The sequence below is a fragment of the Limanda limanda genome, chromosome 22 (assembly GCF_963576545.1).
Source record: "Limanda limanda chromosome 22, fLimLim1.1, whole genome shotgun sequence".
Taxonomy (NCBI): domain Eukaryota; kingdom Metazoa; phylum Chordata; class Actinopteri; order Pleuronectiformes; family Pleuronectidae; genus Limanda; species Limanda limanda.
Window position 1 is genome coordinate 10,600,838 of NC_083657.1, and position 26,425 is coordinate 10,627,262.

General features: G+C 40.9%; 2 protein-coding genes across 3 annotated transcripts in view; one reads left to right on the forward strand and one right to left on the reverse strand.

Annotated features, from left to right (window-relative positions):
* Positions 1-6,617, reverse strand: part of LOC132996080 (sodium/potassium/calcium exchanger 2-like) — a 35,839-nt gene extending 29,222 nt beyond the window's left edge. The window contains exon 1 of the mRNA XM_061066397.1: positions 5,692-6,617. Coding sequence (XP_060922380.1) covers positions 5,692-6,593 — 902 coding nt within the window. The 5' untranslated portion in view covers positions 6,594-6,617. The remainder of the gene's footprint in view (positions 1-5,691) is intronic.
* Positions 6,618-18,701: 12,084 nt separating this feature from the next.
* Positions 18,702-21,289, forward strand: rpl34 (ribosomal protein L34). 2 transcript variants are annotated; one of them, XM_061065996.1, is made up of 5 exons: positions 18,702-18,756; positions 19,162-19,233; positions 19,323-19,422; positions 20,950-21,053; positions 21,162-21,289. In XM_061065996.1, the coding sequence occupies exons 2-5, from the start codon at positions 19,169-19,171 to the stop codon at positions 21,244-21,246; spliced, it is 354 nt and encodes a 117-aa protein (XP_060921979.1). In that variant the 5' UTR covers positions 18,702-18,756; positions 19,162-19,168; the 3' UTR covers positions 21,247-21,289. The 2 variants fall into 2 exon arrangements, with proteins under 2 accessions (XP_060921979.1, XP_060921978.1); XM_061065995.1 differs by lacking the exon at positions 18,702-18,756 and adding an exon at positions 18,794-18,845.
* Positions 21,290-26,425: the final 5,136 nt, after the last annotated feature.

A 26,425-nucleotide genomic window follows, 5' to 3' on the forward strand; every position in this document is an offset into this window, starting at 1 on the left:
ATGATAGCAGGAATCTAATATTGTGGTTGGATGCAGAATCTTTCCTAGACACTGATCTGCACACAAGTAACCATTACGTATCATTTCAATCGATTACTGATGTCACACTCATGATTTCATGTAAAGAGCTACCACCTTTGCTTCAATTATTGTTTAATGAAACCAACTATTCAGCTACTATGTGCTGCTCTTTTCTGAGGATGACAAACTGACGTTGGCTTCATCGTCATGACTGACAAACAACTGGTTTTCGGTACGTCACGGCGATCACTACAAGTAGGAGGGGGTGGGGGTGTCCCTCCTCTGTCTTTCATGAAGCCACAGTGCACAAAGTGCTGGCTAATCTGATCTGTCTGAGCCCGTATTTTCAAAAGCAGCCAGTCAGTCCATCAGCCAAACAATGAGAGGCCACAAGATAACAAGATAAGCCCGGGCCGGCCTGGTGAGGTGGGCCTGAGGAGGGGGTGTGCAGATGATGAAAGACCCTTCTAATGCCATGTACGGCCGGAGTAAGCCTACTCTGCAGCGCCTAATAAATCTGACATCATGCCGTGTCAGGCCTGACCTCTTTCAGAGACACACAAGGTTTTGAAATGATCAAATCTGTAACAATAGGTGTGTGAGGAAAAGAAGTCCAGATTGGAATGGGAAAATAATACCACACTCATTGTGGAGCTCTTGCGCAGAAGTCAGCATTGATTGGCATGGTTTACTGGGCCCTTCCTTTTGCATGCAGAAAGAAAGAGTTTGGACAAATGGCTGCTCCAGTGGAACACCATCCGCATGCAAAGCCAACTCTAGTACATACACATATGTTGCTTCTCCAGTGACAAATGCTCAAATCAGAGATTTTCGCACTCCTCCATCTTGTGCTGCCATGATCATTCGAGCTGGTGGCTCCTCTGTGACCTTGAGCTGTGCCTCTGCAGCGTGTACAGTGGGGATTCACAGAGTGCGTGGGCGTGAGATGCGTGCATTCAGATGTGGGCATGTAGGGCATCGGGGACGTTGGGCACACGCAGTGACCCAGGGCTCAGTAATCAGACCTTTGTGCACAGAGCGTGAGTCGACTCTGTCCCGTTAAGTCACCGACCACACAACTAGACTAAGAGGCTTAACTGTAACGGAACGTGCAACAATTAAAGACAGCGATATTATATAGTGAGGCCGTCTTTGACCTACGGACCGCTGCACGGCAAAGATGGCTGACATTCATCTCACCCTTTGGCATTAACGCAGAGGGGGCTGACTTGTGGAAGCACGATAGATTTACTGCAAGCAAACAAAAAAGACGCTATTGGATTGAATCACACTGCGATGTGTTAATGTTACTTTTTTCCAGACCCACATAGCATAATTTTTTTGGCCCAGATTTAGCCCACATCCTACACATCTCACATCTGGCCTACATACCACGTGGCATGATGGGAATTGGGCTGTCCGATCCCGTTTGCCGGATCTGGGCCAAAGGAAGACATAGCAATATCACATGTCAACCAAAGGTGGCTTTAATTTGTCTTGTGCTATTTGGACCATATTAGCCATATTTACCACGTGGGTTACTTTAGCTTCACATCCAGATTACAGCTTGCATAGATCACTGCATGTTTGCTAAAAAAAAAGGCTTAGGATTGTTTGGGGATATTTTGTCTACATACATTTGCTATTTTACAAGTTGACAACTTTAAGTTCTCATCCCAGGCCACAAGAAGGTCAGAAGTGCTGCATCATTGCCTAAAGTGACCAACATCAAAGTGCTATCTGGGGATGCACCACTTTTGAAGCCTCATTATCTGAAATTACTAGTTTAAAGTGACACCATTTCCCCTCAACCTGTACATTTTTTGTCATTTTTGTCTTGTAAATGGATTTAAATTGATTTTAAAAAGAAAATTATGATTTTAAACGGGAAAAAGTGGATGACTGCCACAGATTACAGGGCCGTGTCTCATAAGAGTCACGATGGCAGAGGTGTTATCCCTAAACAAAGGTGTTAACCACCAATCAGACCATAATTAATAGATAAATATTTTCCCTCCAACACTTGCTACGGTCACTGATAACCAGATGAAATCACATCATGCATGAGGATCAAGTGAAGTGATTACAAGATCCTATTACTGTATATGAAACTGAATGATTGAGCTGTTAGGTCAGATTTTTGTGTTATACTTTGAATTCTCTTCACATTTTGAGTTATGTAGTCAAAGTTTAAGCAATATTTGTATATCCTCACTGGGTAAAATGAAAAAAGACAACTTTTAAGCATATATTCAGCCGAATTACTTTTTTTGAAACTTCTGACAGAAAGAAATTGCACTGTTGTGCACTGATGTAACAGGCAATTGTTTTCTGGCCAGACAACCGTATTCCTCTTTCACAGCGCAGGTCATTTAAATGCGGGTATTGCCAATAAAAGGAGGCAATTAACTATTTTCTCATTACCAGGAGAAGAGTGTGCCTTTCGTTTGTTTCCCCTCGGTGCACCATGTTAGATTAACATGGTTAACGGGTCGCTAGTAAACACATTCAGCAGCTAAGAGATAATTCCTGAAGGGTTGGAGGAGACCAAACTTGAGCAAAAGGGAGAGTGAATTACACACTTGCACTCATTAAACTCAGTTTAAATTGTCAATTTTATGTTTTAAGCTTGTTAGTGTTGCCAAAAAAAAACAAAAAACGAATTAAGGTAAAATTAGTTGGCAGTGCATTAAGCAGTAAACCTAATATTTTATTTAATTATAGTATGGTATTACGTTTAAGTAGTTCAAGCTCAGTTTATTTCAGTCTATTTTCCCCAATTTGTCATTATCATCATCATTAATAGTTTCAGTGACAGTAAATTTCACGAGGATTTCAAATCAGCAGGTGTTTTGCTACAGCCAAGATTCGAAGCATTTAATCACACCTTGAACCTTGTTGGGAAAATAAAAAAAACTCTACTATGCAATTTTGCCGTAATTCCAAGTCAGTCGTAAATGCACAGGATTATGTAGCACTCACGGTTGTGTTAAGTGGATTGAGAGATTATGGCAGATTTCTTTTTGATTGATGAGTTTGACCGTTGACCTGCTGATTTAACAATGACTTTGAGGAAGCCAGCATCCTCTGTGTAGAAGAGGGATTTGACAGTTGTCTTTGCATTGAATTCATAATGTTAGGCGTCAAAAAACAAATAAATACATTTAAGAAATTAAAACATTTAGTTTTACACTTGTTGCACCAAAGAAACCTTTCAGAGAACGAGAACACAGCAGTAGCGGTTACGCAACAACACAACAGACAGCGGCCGCAGACTTGACCGGTGACTTCTAAATGCAGAACATCACACGGACGACAAGGCACCCCCTCTCCTCTGCTGCTCACTGCCTGTGCAATGTGACACACAACAGGGACATCCCAATATCATAATGCACAAGGTAATCTCAGGGAAGCCCATTTTAATCAAGTGTTCATTTCAAGGGCACAGCATCAACGGAGAGAGACGCTCAAATTATCAACTTGTAGAAAAGCTGCTCTCGGCTCGTCAAAACATGGAGGGAGTACTGTCGCTCCGAAAGCACTGTCGCGAGCACATCACGACAATCCTTGCTTCACTGGCTACCTGTTAGTTTTGGATTCAGATTTTAAGACTTGACTGCTTGTATTTAAAGCCCCGAATGGTGACTCCTGCCAATATCTGATCTGCTCACTCCCTATGAAGCTGATCGCTGCTTTAGATACTCCGGCGGGGGGGCCCTACTCACGGCTGCAAAAAGCTCGACTCGCCACTGAGGGCGACCAGGCCTCTGCTGTGGAACTCGTGGAACTCGTGGTTTTACAGGCAACCCGTGTTTCGAAACGTTCTCTATAAATAATAGTTGTGACTGCCACCTGAAAACACAGAGAAAAAGCAGTGCCGAGATTTTGTAGGTAAATCTCTCGCTTATCCTTGTCCTTGCCCTCTCTCGTTTTACTTTACACTGTTCATGTATGAAACACGCACATGCCTGCGAAATTGCCAATTAAATCTCAAAATAACACTCTTGCGTCTTGAAATATACACGCGTCCCCAAAGCATCAGAGCTTGATTAAGAAAGGGTGTTTAGATGATCCTATTCTAATAATATTTGTGCCTTTCTGGTTCCATTAACCCTGTAGACCCTGACACTCAAAAAGGAGGTTAACAGGAAGTAGTCAGTACCTGGTGAAATAATTTGATGTTGTATGCGTTTTCAAAGCAGGCCGCTCAGGGGTGCGGCCAAGGGATTGTTACCCACAATGCATGAGAGAGGAGAATCTAAATGTGCTTCAAGCAATGTGGGAGATGAGACATGATGGCAGGATCTGATCGATTCAACTGTCAAAGTTTGTCTTTCCACACACACACACACACACACACACACAGAAACGCACACCTCTCTCTTGGCCAAAGTACCCAGAATCCATTGCACCTCAAGGTCACCTCAGTCTCTCTCTGGCACTCAGCCCGTGAACCTCACATCTCGCTCGTCTCTGAATCAAAGTAATGCAGCACAAATAGGACAGAGAGAAAAACAACTGCTCTTTAGAAAGAAGAGAGCGCGTTATTATTTTTAGCATTTTTTCGTGAACACGCTGAGGAGCAAATGGCAGCGTTGGTTTCTTCCAGAGTTTCTCTCCACGTTGTGCAACCTGGCGTTTCGATATCCTTTATGTACCGAGAACAAATCCTGGTTTAATGAAGGCTTTACAATATAACTTTCTCTAAATTTCATTTCCATCTCATGTCACAAAGAAATCTAAATCCGTCCGGATAATCTCTACACCGGTATCAAATTGCACTGCAGCGTCTTTTGCCCTCAAGTGTCATTGAGGTGGGGAATGTTATGTGAAATAATGCAACGCTTTCTGCTGTTTGACTGTTAGATTGTTTCTTTTTAAGTAAATTACTGCACTGACTGTCTGTAAATAGCCTGAAGAGAATAAACACGGAGGAGAGCACGGGCCAAACGAGACGATCGCAGCCAACCTGAACCTGTTTACTATGTGTGGATCACCTCATCAAGCTTCATGTGGTTTACATGTTTACACAACAATTTCAATACAGTGTTTATGTGAGAAATCTTTAACTGGGGGGGGGGGGGGGGATAGCTCCTGAGATTTCCCAAGGGATTTGTTTGTCAGACTGGGACACAATTTGTAGGGCTTAACCCAGAATTACACATTTGACTGTTTTATTAATCCCACAGTGGAATACTGTATGCCAGCGCTGCTCCAGCCATGTTAACGCACAATGGTCTGTTTAGCTGTTGAAAGCAAGTTGGAATTTCTCTTATTTTCCTCATGCTAATGTGAGGAACATATATCACATACAGTAAATGGTCAGGAGTAGGAGATCTGCGAGGATTTCCTTTTGAAATTTTAATTTGGTTGCTGAGAGACAAAAAAGTGTGGAGTTGAAAAACATGTCTCCGCTAACAACTTAGGTTCATTCTCACTTTTGGCTCAACTGGAACATGTATCAAAGCAAGTCTGACAAAACAACAACTTAAGAGACATTTGAGGTCATTTTCTATAACCAAAATAATTAATTGCTCCTGCCCACCTACTGGAACTTCCACATAGTCTGACAATTTATACATGATTATATGTAAGAGGAGATGGTGGTGGAAGGTGGTGGGAGAAATAAACATTAAAAGATTATAATACGGATCAAGAAGCCAACTCACCTTGGGCTGCACCGCTACTTCTACCACTTGATTCTTGTTCATGCAACCTTTGATGAAGCCCTCCATACTGCTGTTGAACTTCATGAAGATCACGTAGGCGGCGTAGCCCGAGAGCAGCGTTATACTTTCCCACATGGAGATGATGTTATCCAGGAAGAAGATGATGAGCAAGATCAGATCCAGGATGTAGAAGGAGACGTCGCGGAACAGCGGCCACCATGTCAAGTTGAGGATCTCCTTGGAGAAGATGGCGCACATCCCGATGACAAAGAGAATATTGAAGACGGCCGAGCCCACGATGGTCCCGATGCCCACGTTGCTGTGTGAGATGAAGACGCCGATGATGGAGGTGAAGAGTTCTGGGGCTGAGCCACCCGCCGCCATGAAGGTGGCGCCCGCCACGTCATCCGAAATGGTCAGCTTCTCGGTGATGACTGTGAGCGCCGGGACGAAAAACTCGTCGCACACTATGGCTAAGGCAATGAACATGTAGATCATGCCAAACATGTGGAAGGCCACCGCCCCTTGGCGCCGCTGCTCAAGGGTGAAAGCGTCTGGTGGGTAATCCCCCTGGCTGTGGTTGCTATTTTCTGTCGATTTCATGGCTATTGGCGTGTCTTCTGACACATTGGGGTCCATCTGGTGTTGGCTGAACAGCAGAGTTCTGTGGGGGGCCGACTGGTGGAGATGCTCCTGGGGGAGCGCCGGCTCACTGAGATCACCTGAGCTCCAGGCTAAGGCACTGAAGGAGACAGCACTTAAGGCCACAAGGCTGACCATTAACCCCAAGATTCGTACGGGCCTCAGCTTCTTCCGCAGACACCGGTGACCCCGCCGCTTGCAGGCAGCACCCAATATGGGTCGTCGCTCTTGTGTATCCATGCAGCCTTTATCTGAACCCATGGCTATGCAGCTCGTAGTGTCCTCACTCTCGGTGGCTAGGTAGGAAGAGGGTGCGGGGGAAGGTTTTACTGGAGACAAAGCATGGTGTTGTCTTCAGTTTCGAACGAGTTGAAAAGATTGCAGGTGCTTTCCAGGGTCTGGTTTGCCAAATGATGTCTTCATATTAGCCTCTGCTGGCAAATGTCAAAAGAATGAAGAAGAAAATATTATTAAGTTAGGTAATGAAGTCAACAGAGTAGAAAAGTAATTATAATACTGGTTGAAATATTGCACTATTACACTGGAAAGTTATATTTCCAATATTCCTTTAAATACATAAAAAGTTTAAATTTAACAAACAAAAGCCAAATCAATTATTATCCTCGTCAGCGTCCCTGTTGAAGAGATGACAGTATATAAATCAGGGATAATCTACTCCTGACCACAGCCCAAAGAGATCGTTGTAGATTAATCCAAATATTAAAGTAAAAAATGACCAGTTACATGTGGAATACTCAGATTAAAATTCATATTTAATGCGTGCTATTGCTAGTAATCAAATAAGGATCATTCTCCCAGCACGCTGAAGTTAATCTCTATATCACATAAAATGAAAAATCAATCAACGTCGTAAATCTGAGGATAAATAAAGAGGATCTAAGTGAGATTTGCAGTCATTACAAAGACTCACAGTAGCTCCATACTTTCAGATTTGGTTTTTTTTCTACAGTGCAAGTAAACTGAAACCACGCCAGACACCAACATAGCAGAGAAACTTGCTGCCTGGTCAGAGATAATGATGATGAAGGTTTAACCGATAGAAATATTCTGTCCCTTTAGACGGATATTTCAAAATGTGCAATCTCCTGCCTGTACCTGGTGAAACTGGGACGGAATGTGAAGGCCGACGGTGCACGGACAGCACTTGGCTGCAGTCAGTGGCAAACGGAGGACGCTGTGACGATGCCACTCAGGTGAAAGCATCAGATAGAAAAATATAGAGTCCCGTCCTGCACCACCCCTCCGGCTCCACTCACAACTCCGTCCACCCTCCCAGTCTGCCCTTCACTGGTGCCTGCGCCCTTACGCAGCGGCACCAGCACACAACAAACAGCTCACCACCATCAGCACCATCAGCACCATCATCATCATCATCATCCCCGACCACAGCAGCCCAGCATCAGTCCCCCCCACCCCTGGCGAGGCGCATGACCATGATGCTGGACGCGGTCATTGCCTTACCTTTGACAGAGGCGAGGAAAAAGCAGGATGCTCCGGGCACGGCAGCGGCGCGTTGAGATTCGGAAATCCTCTCTCCTCTCCTCTCCGGTGCCCTCTTGCTCTCATTGAGCAAAATCCACACACAAAAAAAAAAGCTGTGACCGCTCTCCGACGACAGAGGAGGAGCTTTGGAAGAGGAGGAAACTGCGCTCACCTCTGTGCCTCCTCCTCCTCACAGCAGCAGCATCAGCAGCATCAGCAGCAGCATCCCTCCCGGGTCGGAGGAGAGAACATTACCACAAATAAGATAAATCACCGTGTAGCAGAATATGTCTGAAGCCAGGTGAGCTGCAGACGGCGCATCCCTTCCGTGCTCCGTTCACGCGGCGGGGGCTGTGGTGACGGTGCGGATTGAGGGAGGAGTTGCCGTGGTTACACAGCAAAGGAACTATTTATTTATTATTATTATTATTATTGTTATTATTGGGATTATTCCTCTGGTGACGGAGCAGGTGGACGTGCCACAGCTCAGCAGCTGCTGCATGTGAGAAGAGCTCGGGTCATTTCAAGGTTATGCATTGCACGGAGGTGGATCCATTTCTCAAAGCTCACCCTGCAACGTAGTGCTCCCCCAATACACGCACACGCACACGCACACGCAAACAAACGCACACACACTTTGTAAGATTCTATATATTAAAGTTTATATATTAAAGTTTAGTTGAATACAACTGTTATATCATATTGTTAACTATTGTGAACTATATGATAATATAAATAATAGGGAGAAGAATAGAATAGCTCACTTTGTATGGCACCTTTCTAAACACAAGGTGCTTTACAAGTTGAAATGAAAACTTGAAAAGCAAACAATAAAACAATGTTAAAGCAAAGATTGGTGGCTTCTGGTGTTCCTAAACCCCCTGGTGCTCTTCGAAGGGAATCAAATTTGAAAAAAACGTACGTATGAAGAATCAAGGTCCAGGCACTCCAAGTGGTTTTGTCTAGGTTATTAGCATAAGATATTTTAGACACAGAATCTTTATGACCCTTTCCCCTGAAAATCTGGAATGATCATGACCAGTAAACCCTCTAGATAAAGGAAATCAAAAGTAAAAGAATATTTTCAAATACACATCATTCAGTCTATTTAGTATATGCTGTTCTATTTCGAGTTTTATTTGTTGATCTATAGCTATGGTTAGCTAGCCAGAAAAGAATACATCCACAGCTAAGTATTTGACTTCTCTTTCGCACTAATGGATTGTAAAATAAGACAAACATGCATCAGATGTGCTAAAGCAGCTTTGTGGAATGTGTGGAAGGTGTTCCTCAGTGAATAAATACTGGATGGGTCATTTTTGACGTACGTGTGTAAAATTGGTGTAGAAATACAAAATTGATGTTGGTTGATAAGTAAGAAAGGATAACTAAACAATGATTTGTACTGTAAAACAAGATTTTTAGTGAATACCTTGAATATTCAATGATAGAATATATTTATATCCAAGTCATAGTAAAGATATACTGCCATGCATGAAATAACATAGGAAATGAATACATGTCACTTTTGACCCTTGCTGTGTATCAAAGGGTTAACAACAATGGTGTTCTTGACAGCCAGTGGGGGGACTTTCTCCATTTTGTTGTGTCATGCCCCTAGAGGCCAAGAAAAAAGCTAAAATGTGGAAGGACCTTGTCAATTCTATTTACTATATTGTATTTATCGTAAAAAAAAACCTAGAGGCCAAGTACAATATTTTATATTTTCACCCTGCACACCTGTAGTAACTGACATTTCTTTGTCAGTTTACCCTGATGACGTTGGTGTATTATAATGATTCAAGCCCATTTAATTAAAGGCCTTTTACATTTTTCAAACCACTTTGACTTCCTGGACCTGGATATATGTTTTACTCAAGTCTGTGGACAATTTAAAGGCCATTTGAAAATCACAGAGCTATAGAGATCAGATACAACTCACTAACTCAAAGCTAAGCTATATAAGCTAACAGCTTTGAGGCAGTATAGTGGTGTCAATCCTCTTCTCTATATCATAACAAGAAAGCAACTAAACAAATTCCACAATATTTGAGCGTTATTTAGTACCAATGGAAAGAGTTGTGCATTCTTTATGTGTTAGTTTGCTTCCTTTTGAATGTGTCATCAATACCCAGGCTACATCTGACATAATCGTCATCCCTATAGATCCCTGGGCTGCATCATCTCCACTAAAGTCAAATACCCCCCCTCCCAACAACTTAGCATTAGTCGGCGGGTCAAACCCTGCTGGGGAGACGCAGACATCCAATCTCTACACAGTGTGACAAAGTATGTGTGACACAAATGGCCTGGTGCTGTATGATAAATCATGATTCACTGACCTCATTGATTGCCCCCTCTCTGCTCTGCTCTGCTCTCCACAGTAGCCGCCCCTCTTGTTACCTAACAGGGAGCAGAGCATTATTTTCGAATTATCTTAGATTGTCAATAGTCAGACGTTTTGTTGAGCGTGCAAAATTAGCTGATTTGGTAGTTCTTGGTAGCCATAAGAAAATGTGCCGTCTGAATGTCTATTAATAGTTGATGAGATCCTATAAATACATCATGCATCACAGTGGATGTGAAAGCTTTCATCACAGCACATAGTGGCTTAAAGTAGTATTTTTGATATGTTGGGGAACATGCTTTCCAATTTATTAGATAAGAAGATTGTTTACACTGTCAAATAGTATGTATATAAGGCTATATAAGCTTATTTTAGCCTTCACACTAGAAATAGGAGGAAAACTGCTGTTGTTGTGGTTTTGCGAGGGTCTCCTCATCTTAACTCTTTCCGACAAGGGAATTCTCATTTATCTAATGTCATAATAACCCATGAAGACTTAACCTTCATAGACTAAAGTCAATCATATTTCCCTATCACCAAACAAAAGTGCCCCCGAGTGGAATGCGCTCGCACCCAAACGTCCAGACGACTATTAATTCTGCTCAAATTAGTTGAGATCAATTGCTACATCCATAATGCACTGGTTTTCACACTGGAGCTTTTGCCACTGGGCTTCCTCACCAACCAGGCCCACGTTTTTTTTTCCACAAGAACAAGCTGGTGGCGACTGTCAAGCTGATTATAAAGAGGATCTGATTGGTGAATGAACACATAAGTAGGTTGCATCGATCAGATGGCCGGGGTTTGATAAGACTGGACCGAGCAGCTGGGTTTTTGCCACCACCCATCTGTCATTTTGAAGAATTAAAGAGCATTATGTCAATTTCACACACAAAGTTCAGTTTACTTTTCAGAACGAGTATTTGAACGTCCTTTGTGGTTGGGAGAGAGTTTTTCAAACTAAGATTCAACAAATAACTTGAGAAGTGGGGTTTTAATAAAGGGTTAAGGTTAAATCAGAGCCCAGGGGGGGTCATGAACAGCTCTCTGTTGGGATATTCATGACCTGTGACTTGTCTGTCAACATTTTCAGAGGCAATGGAAGTTTATATTTTGCTGAATGATAAGTTAAATATATAATATGTAAGAATTCTTCTTTAAAATGTCTAAAAACCACAAGACGCTACACATTTTTTTCCCTAATGCACTGATATTATCCCAAATGTTTCCAATCATGTTCACACCAAAAGAAATTCCCAATTTTATTCAAGGTAACACAACATGCTTTATCCGGAGCTTCTACTTTAACTTCCAGGGCAAAAGAAAAACACTCTGCTAGCCAGTTAGCCAATTAGCTAGTCGGCTGTTAATCACTAAAGCCGAGTGAATTAGGGGATATGTTGGGCCGGGAAGGATCCACTCAGACAATCAGTCTACGAATATGAATTCATTTTAAATTCAATTTATGTAATTTGTGAGTACCTCAACTTAATACTAATACTTACTAATTCCATTTTAACTTCAAAGAGTGAGGACGACACAATATGAAAAGATAAAATCTAATTTGGGATTAAGCCCAAATATCTGTATGTCGACCCCGTGTTATAAACCTGTCTGCAAATAGTGAATCAAAAAGTGTGTTTGAATATTGACTCTTCTTCACACACACACTGTCACAATATCAGATTGGTTTGTGTTGATATAATTAGCTGCATGAGCTCATGCATCTGATCGGTAAACAAAAAGTGCCCGTGAAACCGGCTCTTCGACTTAGATCTGTCAATATTTTTGCCTATCAAATGAGATCCCATCCAGGCCGTCAGCTCTTTTTCAACAATGCCCCCCCCCCCCCCCCCGAGTGCATACGCAAGCCTCCGCTGCACGCCACCGCGAGGGCCGCCCAACCTCTGGCAACGTTTCCAGCCGAAAAGTGATGACTTGTCACCGGTCAGGTGGGTTGTGGTGGGCAGGAAGGGGGTTTGGGGGGGGTGTTGGCGGCAATTGTTTTGATTTGTCTGAAATATGTGCTCCGACAAAAACAACAGAAATTTCCATGCTGGCCCTGCCCCCCACCCGGCCCACCCTCGCTCTGGCCCGACAGCTAAATCCGAGCCTTTGTGCCCCACATAGTTGTATGGATTTGTCAGCAATGGGGCAGGGGGCAGCGGGGGAGAGACAGGGTGATGATAACCAAGCAAGTTTTTTTTTCCGGTGGAGAGGAAAGGACAATCGACTGAAGCACCGTGTTGATTTATTTCTATTAAACAAGGACATTTCACTGACGCTTAGATGAGGGAAGCAGTGAAAGTGGAGGACCCTGGGATAAGAGACTTTTCTAAGAGACTGGCTGTGGATTAGATGTTGAAACCCTCATATTAGCAACCCCCCACCATCACAGGTCTCCACAAAGAGGCTTGGACAGACCACCTGCCCCTTAGGAAAATGCAGTCAGCAAAACAAACTGTGCACAGGCACCAATGGGATGCTCGCAGTGTAAATGGTGAATCAATGAGGCCGAGTTAATTTTCTCTGAAAGGCAAATGGCCTGAGTACTAACACAATAGCAAGACTGTTCAAAGATAACATAGGGAGACCATTTCAGCTTAAAAACAGGGGGGGGGAGTAATCATTTTAGCAGGATTAGTAGCTCTCAAAGAAATTAATGATGATGATGATCCACTGATCAGTAGGACCCCGCTTTGACTGGTGGTCCAAGTACACATTTATATAGTGTAGTGCAGCCAGCATTTTCAAATGACTGAGGTAATAGGTTCAAACTAATTCACACTTGTCGTCACTGAATACACTTGCAATTGCATGGTTCTACTGTTCTTTGTGTTTTGTAATTGTTGGGTTTCCCGTAGCACATAATACATTTACATAATATATGTTCTATCTACTCCGCCTATATTTATACATGTTTGTAAAATTGAAACATTTCAGCACATTCATCCCAAAGTCTCAGTTTGCAGTTTGCTTTGCTTTTACATAATGATGTTTTACATGGTCACCATCTTTGTTTAGTATGTCAGCATGCTAAAATGTGATAATTAGCAATAAATACTTATTATGCTGTAATTAAACTTGCAGGTATTGGGTCAGGAACCAATTTAACTATTGCACGTATAGATTCTGACTCGATGGCGCCATATAAAAAAAGTCAGGGTATCTGCCCCCTGGTGAAATGTCTGAGTGAGCCCATATGAGAATTGAGCAGGAACGAGCCCATATTTAGGGATATATGTAGGGTTAACCTCTGTACTACCTTTGCATTTCTGATTGATCATGTTAATTACAAATTAAACAGTGGTCTCCTAATACCAAACATGAACCTTTATACAACATTTTGAACTGCATACAACCGTTTAATCCCCATAGTCTCAACTGCAACAAAAAGATTTATCCATCAGCTGCTCACATGTTAACAGACAGTCACTGCTGAACTAGACCGTAAACCCTTGCAGGGAGGAGGTAATAGAGTGTTTTGTCTGAGGTGAGACTTCTCACTCAAAACGTGATCGCCTTCGTGAGCCTTTTACATCATCAGCAAACACTGGAAGTTCCGTAGAAGCTGCAGAATCAAACACTTCACGTCCATATTATACATTTGGTTTAAGGCTGTTAAGCTACAGTATTAAAGTAGAATACATTATCTTAAAAAGATTTCTCTGCTGGGGTCCTGAGCTTATCCCAAGTAAAAAATCCAATCAATCTTTGCCCTCTATAACCATACAGCATTTAACTGTTGCAGGACAGGACAATGCTATGGAAGGACAAACAGGACAGAGGAGTCTTATTGATCTGCTCGCTCCATCCTTGACTTCACATGACTAAAAGCAGGCGGGACAACATGTGCGGTTTGTCCTTATGACCTCTGGAGGCTGTTCCTCAATATTTCACGGCTTTGCATCCATGAGACAAGGGCAAAAAGTAGAGATTTGATTTTGCAGCAAGGTCTTCAAGATCCGGTCTAACAACGACCAGACGCTGCAGGATATTTTCTTTGGCCGCCCTCGGTCACGGAGAAGTCTGATGGGAAGAAGGACGGCATTGATACAGGATGTGTGCTGCATTATGAGGTTAATCCTCCCGTCGCCAGTCCCACAGATGGGCCGACCTGCTGGGCTGCATGGATGAGTTTTTGGAAGCAGGGGAGGGAAATAAGTTGAAAATCGCCGCCGCCCTTAAGTTGAAGGGAGCGAGTGAACGAGTGAGTTTGAGCAATGACCAAAAAAAAAAACAGATGAATGGAAAAAAAAAAAAAAGTGGAAAAATGTTTCATGCTCTGATGTCATTAGGAAGGCGAAAGCAGAGCTGTAATCCTATTTTAATCGCAGTGGATTTATTAAACAGGAGCAGCAGGTTTAAATCTCAGCAGATTACACAGAAGGCCCAAGGAGATATGGAGGGGTGGGGGTTTGGGGGCTGGGGAGGCTTGCATAACCAAGTGCACTTAAGGTGATGTGGTTCATCTTTGACTAGTCTGGACTGACGGAGTGGGGAGGCGACGTGGGGCTTCCTCCAAATTTAAAGACAAAAATCCTCTAAGATTATCTAAGAATCGTGAATTTCTTGGATTAACATGGAAATTACACTCTCCATTGAGATGTGGTCTGAGTGTCTGCGGGCGATACTAATTATTTGTACCTCAGTGTGCCCCGGAGTTGGCTGAAATCTCCTTGACACCCTTTGTCGGAGACCTCTCATGTACGACGGGTTAATCCCAGGTCACATCACATCTGGATTTAATCAAATCAATCCCTTACCAGATCGTGTAGAACTAGCTTCAACCTGTAGAGGTCACCGGTAATAAAAAAAAATGAAGTTTCCAATTGGAAAAGTGACATTCTGTGTATGAGGAGCTGAGGGTCATTTAAATTATATATAAAAGGATAAATAAGGTGCGTGTAGTCAACAAGCTGTATTCGGGTTTTAACTGTGCAGTACTCATTTTTCTAAAAGGTCTTAAATATAGCTGAAAATAGTACATTTGAGTCCAGGTGTCCCTTAAATTAATTTTCCCCAAACAAATGTCAGGTAGCACATTCACTGCTCACACAAATCAAGGGGAACACTTAATCGTGTATAATAATCATCTGTATAACACTAAGTCAGTGAAACTAAACAGGGATATCAATGACGATCAGTTTCACCTGCTTTGATGCATGTGAAGGTGACTACAGGTGCAATGGTTTAACATGTGCTGGCCAAAGACAGCTGCTCTCTCTTTATCCTTCCTGACTGATTCTTCTTCGACCCAGCAGCAGGAACGGTATCTGCTCTTTTGTGCAAGGAGGAGCAGGAGGAGCACTGCCAGAGAATTGCCTGAGCACTGCAAAATGACCTCCAGGAAGCTACAGTGGGCCCTAGGTTCCTCCTGGGCCCACTCGTCAGGAGCCACTCATTAGGAGCCACTCGTCAGGAGCCACTCGTCAGGAGCCACTCATCAGGAACCTGCCCAGACATTGTCGGGAGTGCACCCAGGCACACGGAGGTCATACACACTACTTGGCCAGGATAACATTCACAATAGATGGATCCCCAACGTGAGACTAATTTAGACCAAAAAAAAAAGCCAGTTCTTTCTGCAGTTAACTTGAAAAACGTTAAATAAAAATTAAGAGTCGCTGATTGCAGGTATGATGATTAATAGACAGACTTGTGTCCGTAATGCCTTTGAGAGACTTTTTTCAGAATAATGCTATGAATAACAAACTTAAAAACTGATAATATACATTAGGTGTCATGTACTATCTCGGTTTAACCAAAAATCGGAATAATCATTGCGCCATATGCAACACACATTTAAAGTAAGCTTTGAAAAATCACGTGTCATGCATCATAAGTGTTGATCATGAAACAATAAAAAAAAAAAAACAGTGTAAAATAATAACATGTGAAAACCGAATGCAGCCCATAATGACTTCAGACTAAGTGAAGCACAAGCCAGACAGGTAGTGTCTTCCATAATAAAAGATGAAATGTGGAGACACACTGTACAGTACAGAGCCTCGTGTTGTCACTGCTGACCATCTGTTAACAGAGCTTCGTGACACAGCCCGTCTTTGATGACGGGGAAGTTTCACTTATTTTTAGAGAGGTTTGGAACGCTAACGTTTTCATTACCTGGACATGTCAGCATGAACTGTTTCTTTTACAAATAACTGTTCAAAAGGCACAGGTGCTTTCCCCGCACTTTAGCTGAGTAATGGTCATTTGAAAACTGCGTTGAGGAAAGCCCCAGCTAAGATAATTTAGAAGGGTTAGAAGGGATTTAAAGCAATAAATGCCTCATTCCTCGCCTCTCTCTCTGCTGTGATAGATAGATAGATAGATAGATAGATAGATAGATAGATAGATAGATAGATAGATAGATAGATAGATAGATAGATAGATAGATAGATAGATAGATAGATAGATAGATAGATAGATAGATAGATAGATAGATAGATAGATAGATAGATAGATAGATAGATAGATAGATAGATAGATAGATAGATAGATAGATAGATAGATAGATAGATAGATAGATAGATAGATAGATAGATAGATAGATAGATAGATAGATAGATAGATAGATAGATAGATAGATAGATAGATAGATCGTTTATTTTCATTTGCACAGGTACAGGAGAAAAAAGATATGTTTTCCGTGCAGTATAATGAGATATTGACATGACAACCCAGAGATTGTGAACTTCAGCCACCCACACTGTGCTGTCCTGCAACCTGCCATCTGCTGGACGACTCAGGTGTTGTCTTTAAAATACGTTTCCTCGCCTGTAGAAAAAGGTGGGACTCGGTCATTAAGTGTGAACAGGTTTTTCTCCATGTTGGACAGTTTGACTTGTCAGGCAGAAACACTACCCCATGACAACACAACATGGAGGACGGCCATTGTTGTATAAGCCGCATTATAGATGAAACGCCTATGCTTCCTCTGCTGGGACACGTACAAAAAGAGCCGCTCACCCCCTGAGACAACACTGTCTCTAAAATAATTCCTCACACTTTCTTGTATTTAAAGCTACACTATTTAACTTTTATTGAGAGACAGCGCCCTCTGCAGCCATGAGTGGTGATTAATGTTACTCGGCTTTGTGTCTGAGCGTTAAAGTGGTTTTCATTTGGAGAAATAACAAATCCTATCAATCTTTTGACCGGATCTCTGACTGTGTAAGTCCCACTGTGTGTACTGCCCATGATCCCCGGCTTCCTGAACCAGAGAGAGCTGCAGCTGGAACAAATCCACCAAACTCTGTTTAGAATTCTTCATATTTTAAACGTTTCCTCACTGAATATTGGAGATGAACGCTGGTTTTGAATGACTTCTAGGTCTTCTTACAGCCTTTATTTTTTTCCTCTACATAAAAATAGAGGGCGCTTTTGCTCAGTAAAAGTCACATAGTGTTGCTTTAAATGGGGCATCCATTTGTCTGATGAGTGTTACAAAGCAGGTCATGATCTAACCAAACGTGTTGCATGTGCAACATCAAGGACGTGACCTGTGTTGCAAAATACATGAAAGAGGCTGTTGGTTTGATTTTTGTGACACAACACTAAGGCTGAATGTGGGATGAATTAAATCTGATCACCTGACAAAATTACTAATTCCTTATGTTTCGATTGATTAAATTACTTTTTTTACACCTAAACTTCCCTAGTGCTAATCCAACCATTAACATATACGATTTCCTGTGTTTTGTATCATTGCAACAATTCCTGCAGAATTGTTCACATTTTCATTTTTAGGAAAATATCTTAATTCAAATCACTTGTTTATGTATGGAATTTAATGTTACTTCCTACTACAATCTCTCAAATATATAACCCACATGCATGTCTGTAGTTAGATTTTATTCAGAAATGTTTGTCAGATTAAGTGATTTATTACTATTAGTTGGTGTTATATTGATATCTTATAATGAAACCATTCTATAGTTGACACCCACTGTAACCTGTCCTGATAATAAAATGGCCTTACTGACTAAATATCACAGTTTCTCTTGAATTGATGCCTGTGAGGCTGTCAGATTAGAACTGCCTTTATTTACTCCCATTTAGAGTAAAACTGAAAAATGTCCCATAAATGGCAAACTTCCTCCCCCTGCTGGACACACCTGAGAGTAACATTCAGTACCGGAGGACTCCTCCAATAGTCTCATTAATGGGCAGCGTTAATACAATTAAGACGGTTGTCCTCTATTAAAATATAACCATATTCTATGCGAGATACTTTTTTAGAAAAACAAAACAATGACTGCAACCTTGTACATGGACCCATAAATAAGTTGCCTTTTGCTGCACCACTGAAAATAGTCTGCCCCCCCCGCCCTCCCTATTAAAAATCTTAATTTTCCACTCCATCAAATATCAATATCTAAAAACATATAAAAGCATTTAATTAAGTTTCTACACTCGACAGGTTTTCATACTGACCTCGTGTATGTTGGTGGAGGAACCCAGAGCACCAGCAGGGGGCAGTGTTAGCAGCGGCGACGGTTCTTGCCGGTGGCGAACTTTAACACGTGACACACGCTGGGCTCCTTCCTCTTCCGGTTTCGGCGTCAGCAGGTATGGCGGCTTCTGCTTTCCTCTCAGAGATTATGGTCCGAAAATCCACCGCAATCCTCCGGTTTTAGAAGTAAACGTGTCAAATAAAAGTGTGTACATCCCTTAGAGAAACTTCCCTGTCCTCTACGATGTGGTGATTTTTGTAGATGGAGGTTTTATGGGTATTTTTTTAATCATGCCGTCCCCGGTCTCCGAGCGATGGAGATTAGCTGCAGCGCACAACTACGTCAATAATGGACGTATTTAACGTGTAGTTCAAGCTGTAAATAGGGTTCCTGCTGCAAAAAACAAACAATGTAATGAAATCGTGTCATGTTTTGGTTTGTAACGGTGACTTCGTAGCATGGCTAGCCGAGCTAGCGTCATAGCATCAATGCTAACCGGGAGCGTTTTGTCTGTTTACAGCTTCAACATGGTGCAGCGCCTGACTTACCGCCGTAGGTTGTCCTACAACACCGCCTCCAACAAAACCAGACTGTGAGTGAGCATTGTGTTGAAATCTGTGGATGTGTGGTCGTGAAGCTGAAACAGCGACTGTAAACTAACATCACCGTCTCGTCCCGCAGGTCCCGGACACCAGGTAACCGCATCGTGTACCTGTACACCAAGAAGGTCGGCAAGGCCCCCAAGTCAGGATGTGGCATCTGCCCAGGAAGACTGCGTGGAGTAAGTTCAAGAATCGTAGTTGGGCCCAGGGTCCTTGTTCTAGGTGTGGGGGTGTGTGGGCTGGGACCTTTTACATACATGTGGGTCTCCTGCCTCAGCTAAATCAGTGTCAGATATGACATGATTAGGGTTGCAAAATTCCGGGAATATTCAAAGTTGGAAACTTTCCTTGGGAATAAACTGGAAATGTTGTGGGTAATTTATACAAACTGTATTTACCTTGTCATATACAGACATGAATATAAACATTTTGTTGTGTCGTGGAAACTTTGGGCACTTGACTATATGCTTCTGCATCTTTGTGTCATTCTTAACATAGGTCTTCGCACAGTATTTGCAAATGTAAAAAGCCTTTCCTTCTACATTGGATGGGGTGATATGTCTCCACACAAGAAAGTGCACGTGGCATTGTTCTGTAGAATAAGATGAGAAAAAAGTTTGTAAAAAACACTATTGCAATGCCAGATATATAAATAGTTAGCCAATCAATTGGAATAGTCTGTAAAAATATTTTACAATTGATGGATAAATTAATGGAAATAGGCTAGATGAACAATCCTCAATCAGCATGCTAATATATTTTCCTGAGTAATATCATGGAAACTGACCTGACTAGTCCTGCACACTACAGCAGGCCTCAATAGCCCTGCTGTAGTGTGCAGGATGCTGGGAGTTATCTGTGCATGTGATGGAAGAATGCACAGTGGAGGGTTGAAATTCAACATGCATCGTGTGCTGCATTCCATACATCTTTAAAATAGTGTTTTGAATGATGTTTTTATTGCTCAGCGTTTAATTTGCATAGTTTTTTTTTTTTTTTTTTCAAAATTCCCGAGCTTAATATTCCCGTGGAAAGTTTCCGGAAATTTACCAGAAACTTTCTTCCCCTTTGCAACCCTAGACATGATGGTTACTCATGAGCCACAGCTACCTGACCAACTTCTGCTGGTTCTCCAGAGTTGAATCCTTGCATACAAAACCTCAATTTCTAATTTAAATTTGGCAGTAATTATTTGTGATGGATGACAAAACACTGAATCCTGCCTCCTAGCGCTGTATTTCATTTTCCTTTTTAAAGTTTTGTAAGAACAATGTAAAGTTGACTCATCAGTTCTCACAAACACATTTAACTAGTTTATCAGTAGATGCTACTTTAAGACATGCACTGGACTCCAAGGATCCTCTGTCTGAGTGAGACGCTCCGCAGTTTCTACAGACTTTACCTGCCTGACCTAGTATATTATATACAAGAAATCCAGGAGAAGTCGATGTGTGAACACAGCAGGGGATCCCTCGCTGCCTTCCCTGTGAGTGGAGTTGATGGCGCTCCTAACACCTAACAGATGGGAAACTTAAAAAAACAAATCTTCGTAGATACACAGAACACAAAGATGTGTGTCACAAGAGTTTGAGTTGTTGAAGAGCCACAGCAGAGTCGATGCTGTTGTAAACGTGTCTGTGCAGACAATCCCACTTTTCCACTGTTGCTAACGAGTTCTGATCGCGGCCGTGTTCTTTGTCCCACAGATCCGGGCTGTTAGACCTCAGGTTCTGATGAGACTCTCCAAGACCAAGAAGCACGTCAGCAGGGCATACGGAGGCTCCATGTGCGCCAAGTGTGTCCGTGACAGGTAAAGGGATTTCTCATCTCCTGACCCTCACTGAGAAACTGGATCAATGTTAGTGACAAGAGCTTGAATGATTATTAATAATTTATTCATATTTGCCTTTATTTGCAGGATCAAGCGTGCTTTCCTGATTGAGGAGCAGAAGATCGTCGTCAAGGTGCTGAAGGCACAGGCACAGAGCCAGAAATCTAAGTAAACTGTGTATTTGTATTGCCACAATAAAAAAAACGACAAACAAATCCATTGACTGCTGTTTTCTTTTTTTTATGCTTCAAAATAGCTAATGCAACAATTACTATTTTTATGTTGAATTAACATCATGTCAAACAAGGGGTTTAATGCTTGACTGAATTAAAAATAGTGATGGCTAAATGAAGCTTCATGAAGCGTTGAAGCTTTCCATCCAATATGTTCACTCATGGGCCGAAGCATCATGGGGCTTCATTTGCTCTACTGCGCCATCAAGTGGACATTAAATGTAAATGTAATTATAATGACCATGGATTTGGTGTGTGAAGCTTTGAAATGAATGAATGTTTGTGATGCAATACATAAACGATTATTATTAATATGGTGTATGTCTTTATGATACAATGGCGTGGTGAATGTGGAAACAAATTAGTGAGAGGGTTGTGATGTGAATGTACTTGTGTTATTGGGTTTGTGACTGCTTATGTGTGTGGGGGGACAAAATGTAACACGTACAATAGAGATAACGGTTTATTAATTTTTATTTAAAAACAGCTTTTCAACAGTACTGGGTTTCAGGTTTCATTTTTTTGAAATAATTTCGCCTGCTTTAGAAAAGATCCTTTCACAGGACACGGATGAAGCTGGGGTACAAAGAAAAGATACCGCAAGTTTGTAAATGAATTCTCCCCCCCCACCCCCCCAATACTCTAGAATATATTGCAAGCAAATGCACAATCGTCCTCAACACGAGCCTCGATACACGCTTCACAAAAACCATCCTGGATTACTCGACACACGCTTCGAAGCCTCGACACGGGAGGACACATTACTACTTAAAAAGTGAAGGTACCATGATGGTGTTTAAAATCCCACAAGCCACATACGGATAAACAGTAATTTGTGTCAAGAAACACGTCGGAGCAGCATGGGGAGAAAGAAATATAAAAAACAGGAATTATATGACATTGCCACAGCGAAGCATCTTGAGGTGATAAGAAACATTTAAATGGAAGATAACACTATTAATACTGGAGTAAATTCTCTTGCCAGTTTGCTCTAAAATCCAGAATAAGTGAAAATAAAAGTGTATACTGAGTAATGCAGAATCTATTTGTAAATTAGAATGGAAACAAAAATGTAATAAGTAACATGAGACAGAAACTAATACCACACAAGAGTGGAAATGGTAAGTAACACAGGATCTTGCACATGATACTGAAATAAGGGTGAAAAGAATATTGCACATGTACTAAATAAATCAAACTGAGAAATTATTAATGATGTAGTAAAGTTAGACTTTACTATTGACATTTCTTGTCATCGATGCCCCTACCTATAACGCCCTGTGAGTCTAATGACCGCCAACAAAATAATACTGCAGGTAATCTAACCAAAATAATATTACATGCCAACAGTAAACATAAATGGCACCTACATAGACTTTCAAAAGATGAACACACTTTAAGGTACAAGATTTTTATGATTTCACAAATTTGTCATGAATTAGAATTTATCCACGGCTCATATTAAAACAAATTTTGGATTTCAAAGTGAGATCGACTGAGTATGGCTTCAAAACTACTTCTAAAAGTTCTAGAAAAGTGAATAATATTTTGTTCGGCCACCATGACTTCATTGAGCAGTACGGACGACGAAAAAAATACACCAGAGTGTATCAATCGAAAAGCAAACATTGTTATATGCATATTACTTCAGTCAAGCAAGAGGAGGTCAATTATTTCACCACCACTTGATGAAATGAGTACATGATGACGAAATACAATTATGTTTTGCCAATTGCAGAAAGCTGCCGAGTTGAAGGAAGACCAAAGTATTCTGATCAGTGGTGTATAAAGTACTTGAAAGCCATACTTGAGAAAAAGTACGGATATCTTACCTGAAAGTGACTTGGGTAAAAGTAAAAGTCACCCGTCAGAAAATGACTTGAGTAAAAGTCTTAAAGTCGCTCATATTAAGAGTACTTAAGTATCAAAAGTATCTGGTGTTGAAATGTACTTAAGTATCACAAGTAAAAGTACAAGTACCAAAATTAAAAATGCAAAGTGCTTTTTATAGTAGTCCTATACAGACACAAAACCACCCAAAAAGTTTCTCCTCAAGATTTATCTCAACTGACTGAAAAATGACAACAACAATATGCATATTATGTATATAATGTATAATTTTACAAATTTTGAACCCAACATGCTGAGGTTCAAATAGAAATGGACCAGTGCATCTGCACTTCTAGAGACCACAAAGAATCAACTCTACACAAGTTCCTCTTGAGTCTGCCAAGAACATTAATAAACCACAGTATAACCACTAAAACATTCTGTAATCCTGAACATGGACCTCTCATCAGTAGCAAGAGTGATACACAATGCCCCTTATGATAACCGAGCAGGAAAGCGAGACCCGTCGCATCCGGACCAAATATGCTGCCGCTCAATTGTTGCAGTAGAGCTTCCGTTCTTGTTCTCAACTGTGCCGACCGATATTAAGGCTTTGATGCCACTCATGAGTGTGCACATGTTTTTTTAATTTAAGACAGTACAAGTTATTTAAATATTGATCTTTGGGCCTATAATGGGCATATTTCTCCTTAGGCAAACTGCTTAATTCATTCATTCATTAACCAATAAAGAAGTTAAATGTTAGTTGCAGTTACTTGCAAAGAAAATATTCTGGAAAAAAAGGAGCTTGATGGTGTTTAAAATCCCACAAGCCACATACGGATAAACAGTAATTTGTGTCAAGAAACACGTCGGAGCAGCATGGGGAGAAAGAAATATAAAAAACAGGAATTATATGACATTGCCACAGCGAAGCATCTTGAGGTGATAAGAAACATTTAAATGGAAGATAACACTATTAATACTGGAGTAAATTCTCTTGCCAGTTTGCTCTAAAATCCAGAATAAGTGAAAATAAAAGTGTATACTGAGTAATGCAGAATCTATTTGTAAATTAGAATGGAAACAAAAATGTAATAAGTAACATGAGACAGAAACTAATACCACACAAGAGTGGAAATGGTAAGTAACACAGGATCTTGCACATGATACTGAAATAAGGGTGAAAAGAATATTGCACATGTACTAAATAAATCAAACTGAGAAATTATTAATGATGTAGTAAAGTTAGACTTTACTATTGACATTTCTTGTCATCGATGCCCCTACCTATAACGCCCTGTGAGTCTAATGACCGCCAACAAAATAATACTGCAGGTAATCTAACCAAAATAATATTACATGCCAACAGTAAACATAAATGGCACCTACATAGACTTTCAAAAGATGAACACACTTTAAGGTACAAGATTTTTATGATTTCACAAATTTGTCATGAATTAGAATTTATCCACGGCTCATATTAAAACAAATTTTGGATTTCAAAGTGAGATCGACTGAGTATGGCTTCAAAACTACTTCTAAAAGTTCTAGAAAAGTGAATAATATTTTGTTCGGCCACCATGACTTCATTGAGCAGTACGGACGACGAAAAAAATACACCAGAGTGTATCAATCGAAAAGCAAACATTGTTATATGCATATTACTTCAGTCAAGCAAGAGGAGGTCAATTATTTCACCACCACTTGATGAAATGAGTACATGATGACGAAATACAATTATGTTTTGCCAATTGCAGAAAGCTGCCGAGTTGAAGGAAGACCAAAGTATTCTGATCAGTGGTGTATAAAGTACTTGAAAGCCATACTTGAGAAAAAGTACGGATATCTTACCTGAAAGTGACTTGGGTAAAAGTAAAAGTCACCCGTCAGAAAATGACTTGAGTAAAAGTCTTAAAGTCGCTCATATTAAGAGTACTTAAGTATCAAAAGTATCTGGTGTTGAAATGTACTTAAGTATCACAAGTAAAAGTACAAGTACCAAAATTAAAAATGCAAAGTGCTTTTTATAGTAGTCCTATACAGACACAAAACCACCCAAAAAGTTTCTCCTCAAGATTTATCTCAACTGACTGAAAAATGACAACAACAATATGCATATTATGTATATAATGTATAATTTTACAAATTTTGAACCCAACATGCTGAGGTTCAAATAGAAATGGACCAGTGCATCTGCACTTCTAGAGACCACAAAGAATCAACTCTACACAAGTTCCTCTTGAGTCTGCCAAGAACATTAATAAACCACAGTATAACCACTAAAACATTCTGTAATCCTGAACATGGACCTCTCATCAGTAGCAAGAGTGATACACAATGCCCCTTATGATAACCGAGCAGGAAAGCGAGACCCGTCGCATCCGGACCAAATATGCTGCCGCTCAATTGTTGCAGTAGAGCTTCCGTTCTTGTTCTCAACTGTGCCGACCGATATTAAGGCTTTGATGCCACTCATGAGTGTGCACATGTTTTTTTAATTTAAGACAGTACAAGTTATTTAAATATTGATCTTTGGGCCTATAATGGGCATATTTCTCCTTAGGCAAACTGCTTAATTCATTCATTCATTAACCAATAAAGAAGTTAAATGTTAGTTGCAGTTACTTGCAAAGAAAATATTCTGGAAAAAAAGGAGCTTTCAATTTGAGCTATATTGCATTTATAATCAGACTTTTGCACATAAAATTGAAAAATGGAAATTAAAGAAAATGTGTCTGAAAATGTCAAACTTCTGTCTCATTTCATAACATTTACTACAGATCCTAGTTTTATTGATATTTGTTAACCATTGCATAAATGTGGGTGACTGGCCAGAACAACAGTAAATGCAGATTATAAAGCTGATGTGATCTGCACTGGTATCTATGACACTGTAAGACATGTTTTTCTTTCGCTCTGCTATTATGTGAAAAACAAAGAAAAGGCCTGTTCACAGGTCTGTCACATGCACATTGGATATTCTATTTTGAGGGTTTGAATTTCATTTAGTTATTTACTTCTCCTTTAAGAATCCATAAAAAAAAGCCATTAACCCTTTATACAGTTTTATGAAACATTGCTGAAACCGACCGCGGCCTTGTATCTTATAAAGCTGTATCGCCACCATCACTGGTTTTTACCATCGTCCTCAAGGATCGACGGAGGATTAATGATTATCCCTCATCCCCCATAAGAGTTAAAGCAGAATCCAGGAATCTGCTGGATCAGCTGCCGGGCAGTGGACTGGAATCTGTGGCTGAGTCTGTGAGACGTTTGATGCTGCAA

What these genes read in the sequence shown, in the direction of transcription:
- rpl34 (XM_061065996.1), top strand. Translation starts at nt 19,169, where the DNA reads ATGGTGCAGCGCCTGACTTACCGCCGTAGGTTGTCCTACAACACCGCC. An exon ending in GCCTCCAACAAAACCAGACT is followed by an intron (nt 19,234 to 19,322) that starts GTGAGTGAGCAT and finishes CTCGTCCCGCAG; the next exon opens with GTCCCGGACACCAGGTAACC. An exon ending in GCCCAGGAAGACTGCGTGGA is followed by an intron (nt 19,423 to 20,949) that starts GTAAGTTCAAGA and finishes TTTGTCCCACAG; the next exon opens with ATCCGGGCTGTTAGACCTCA.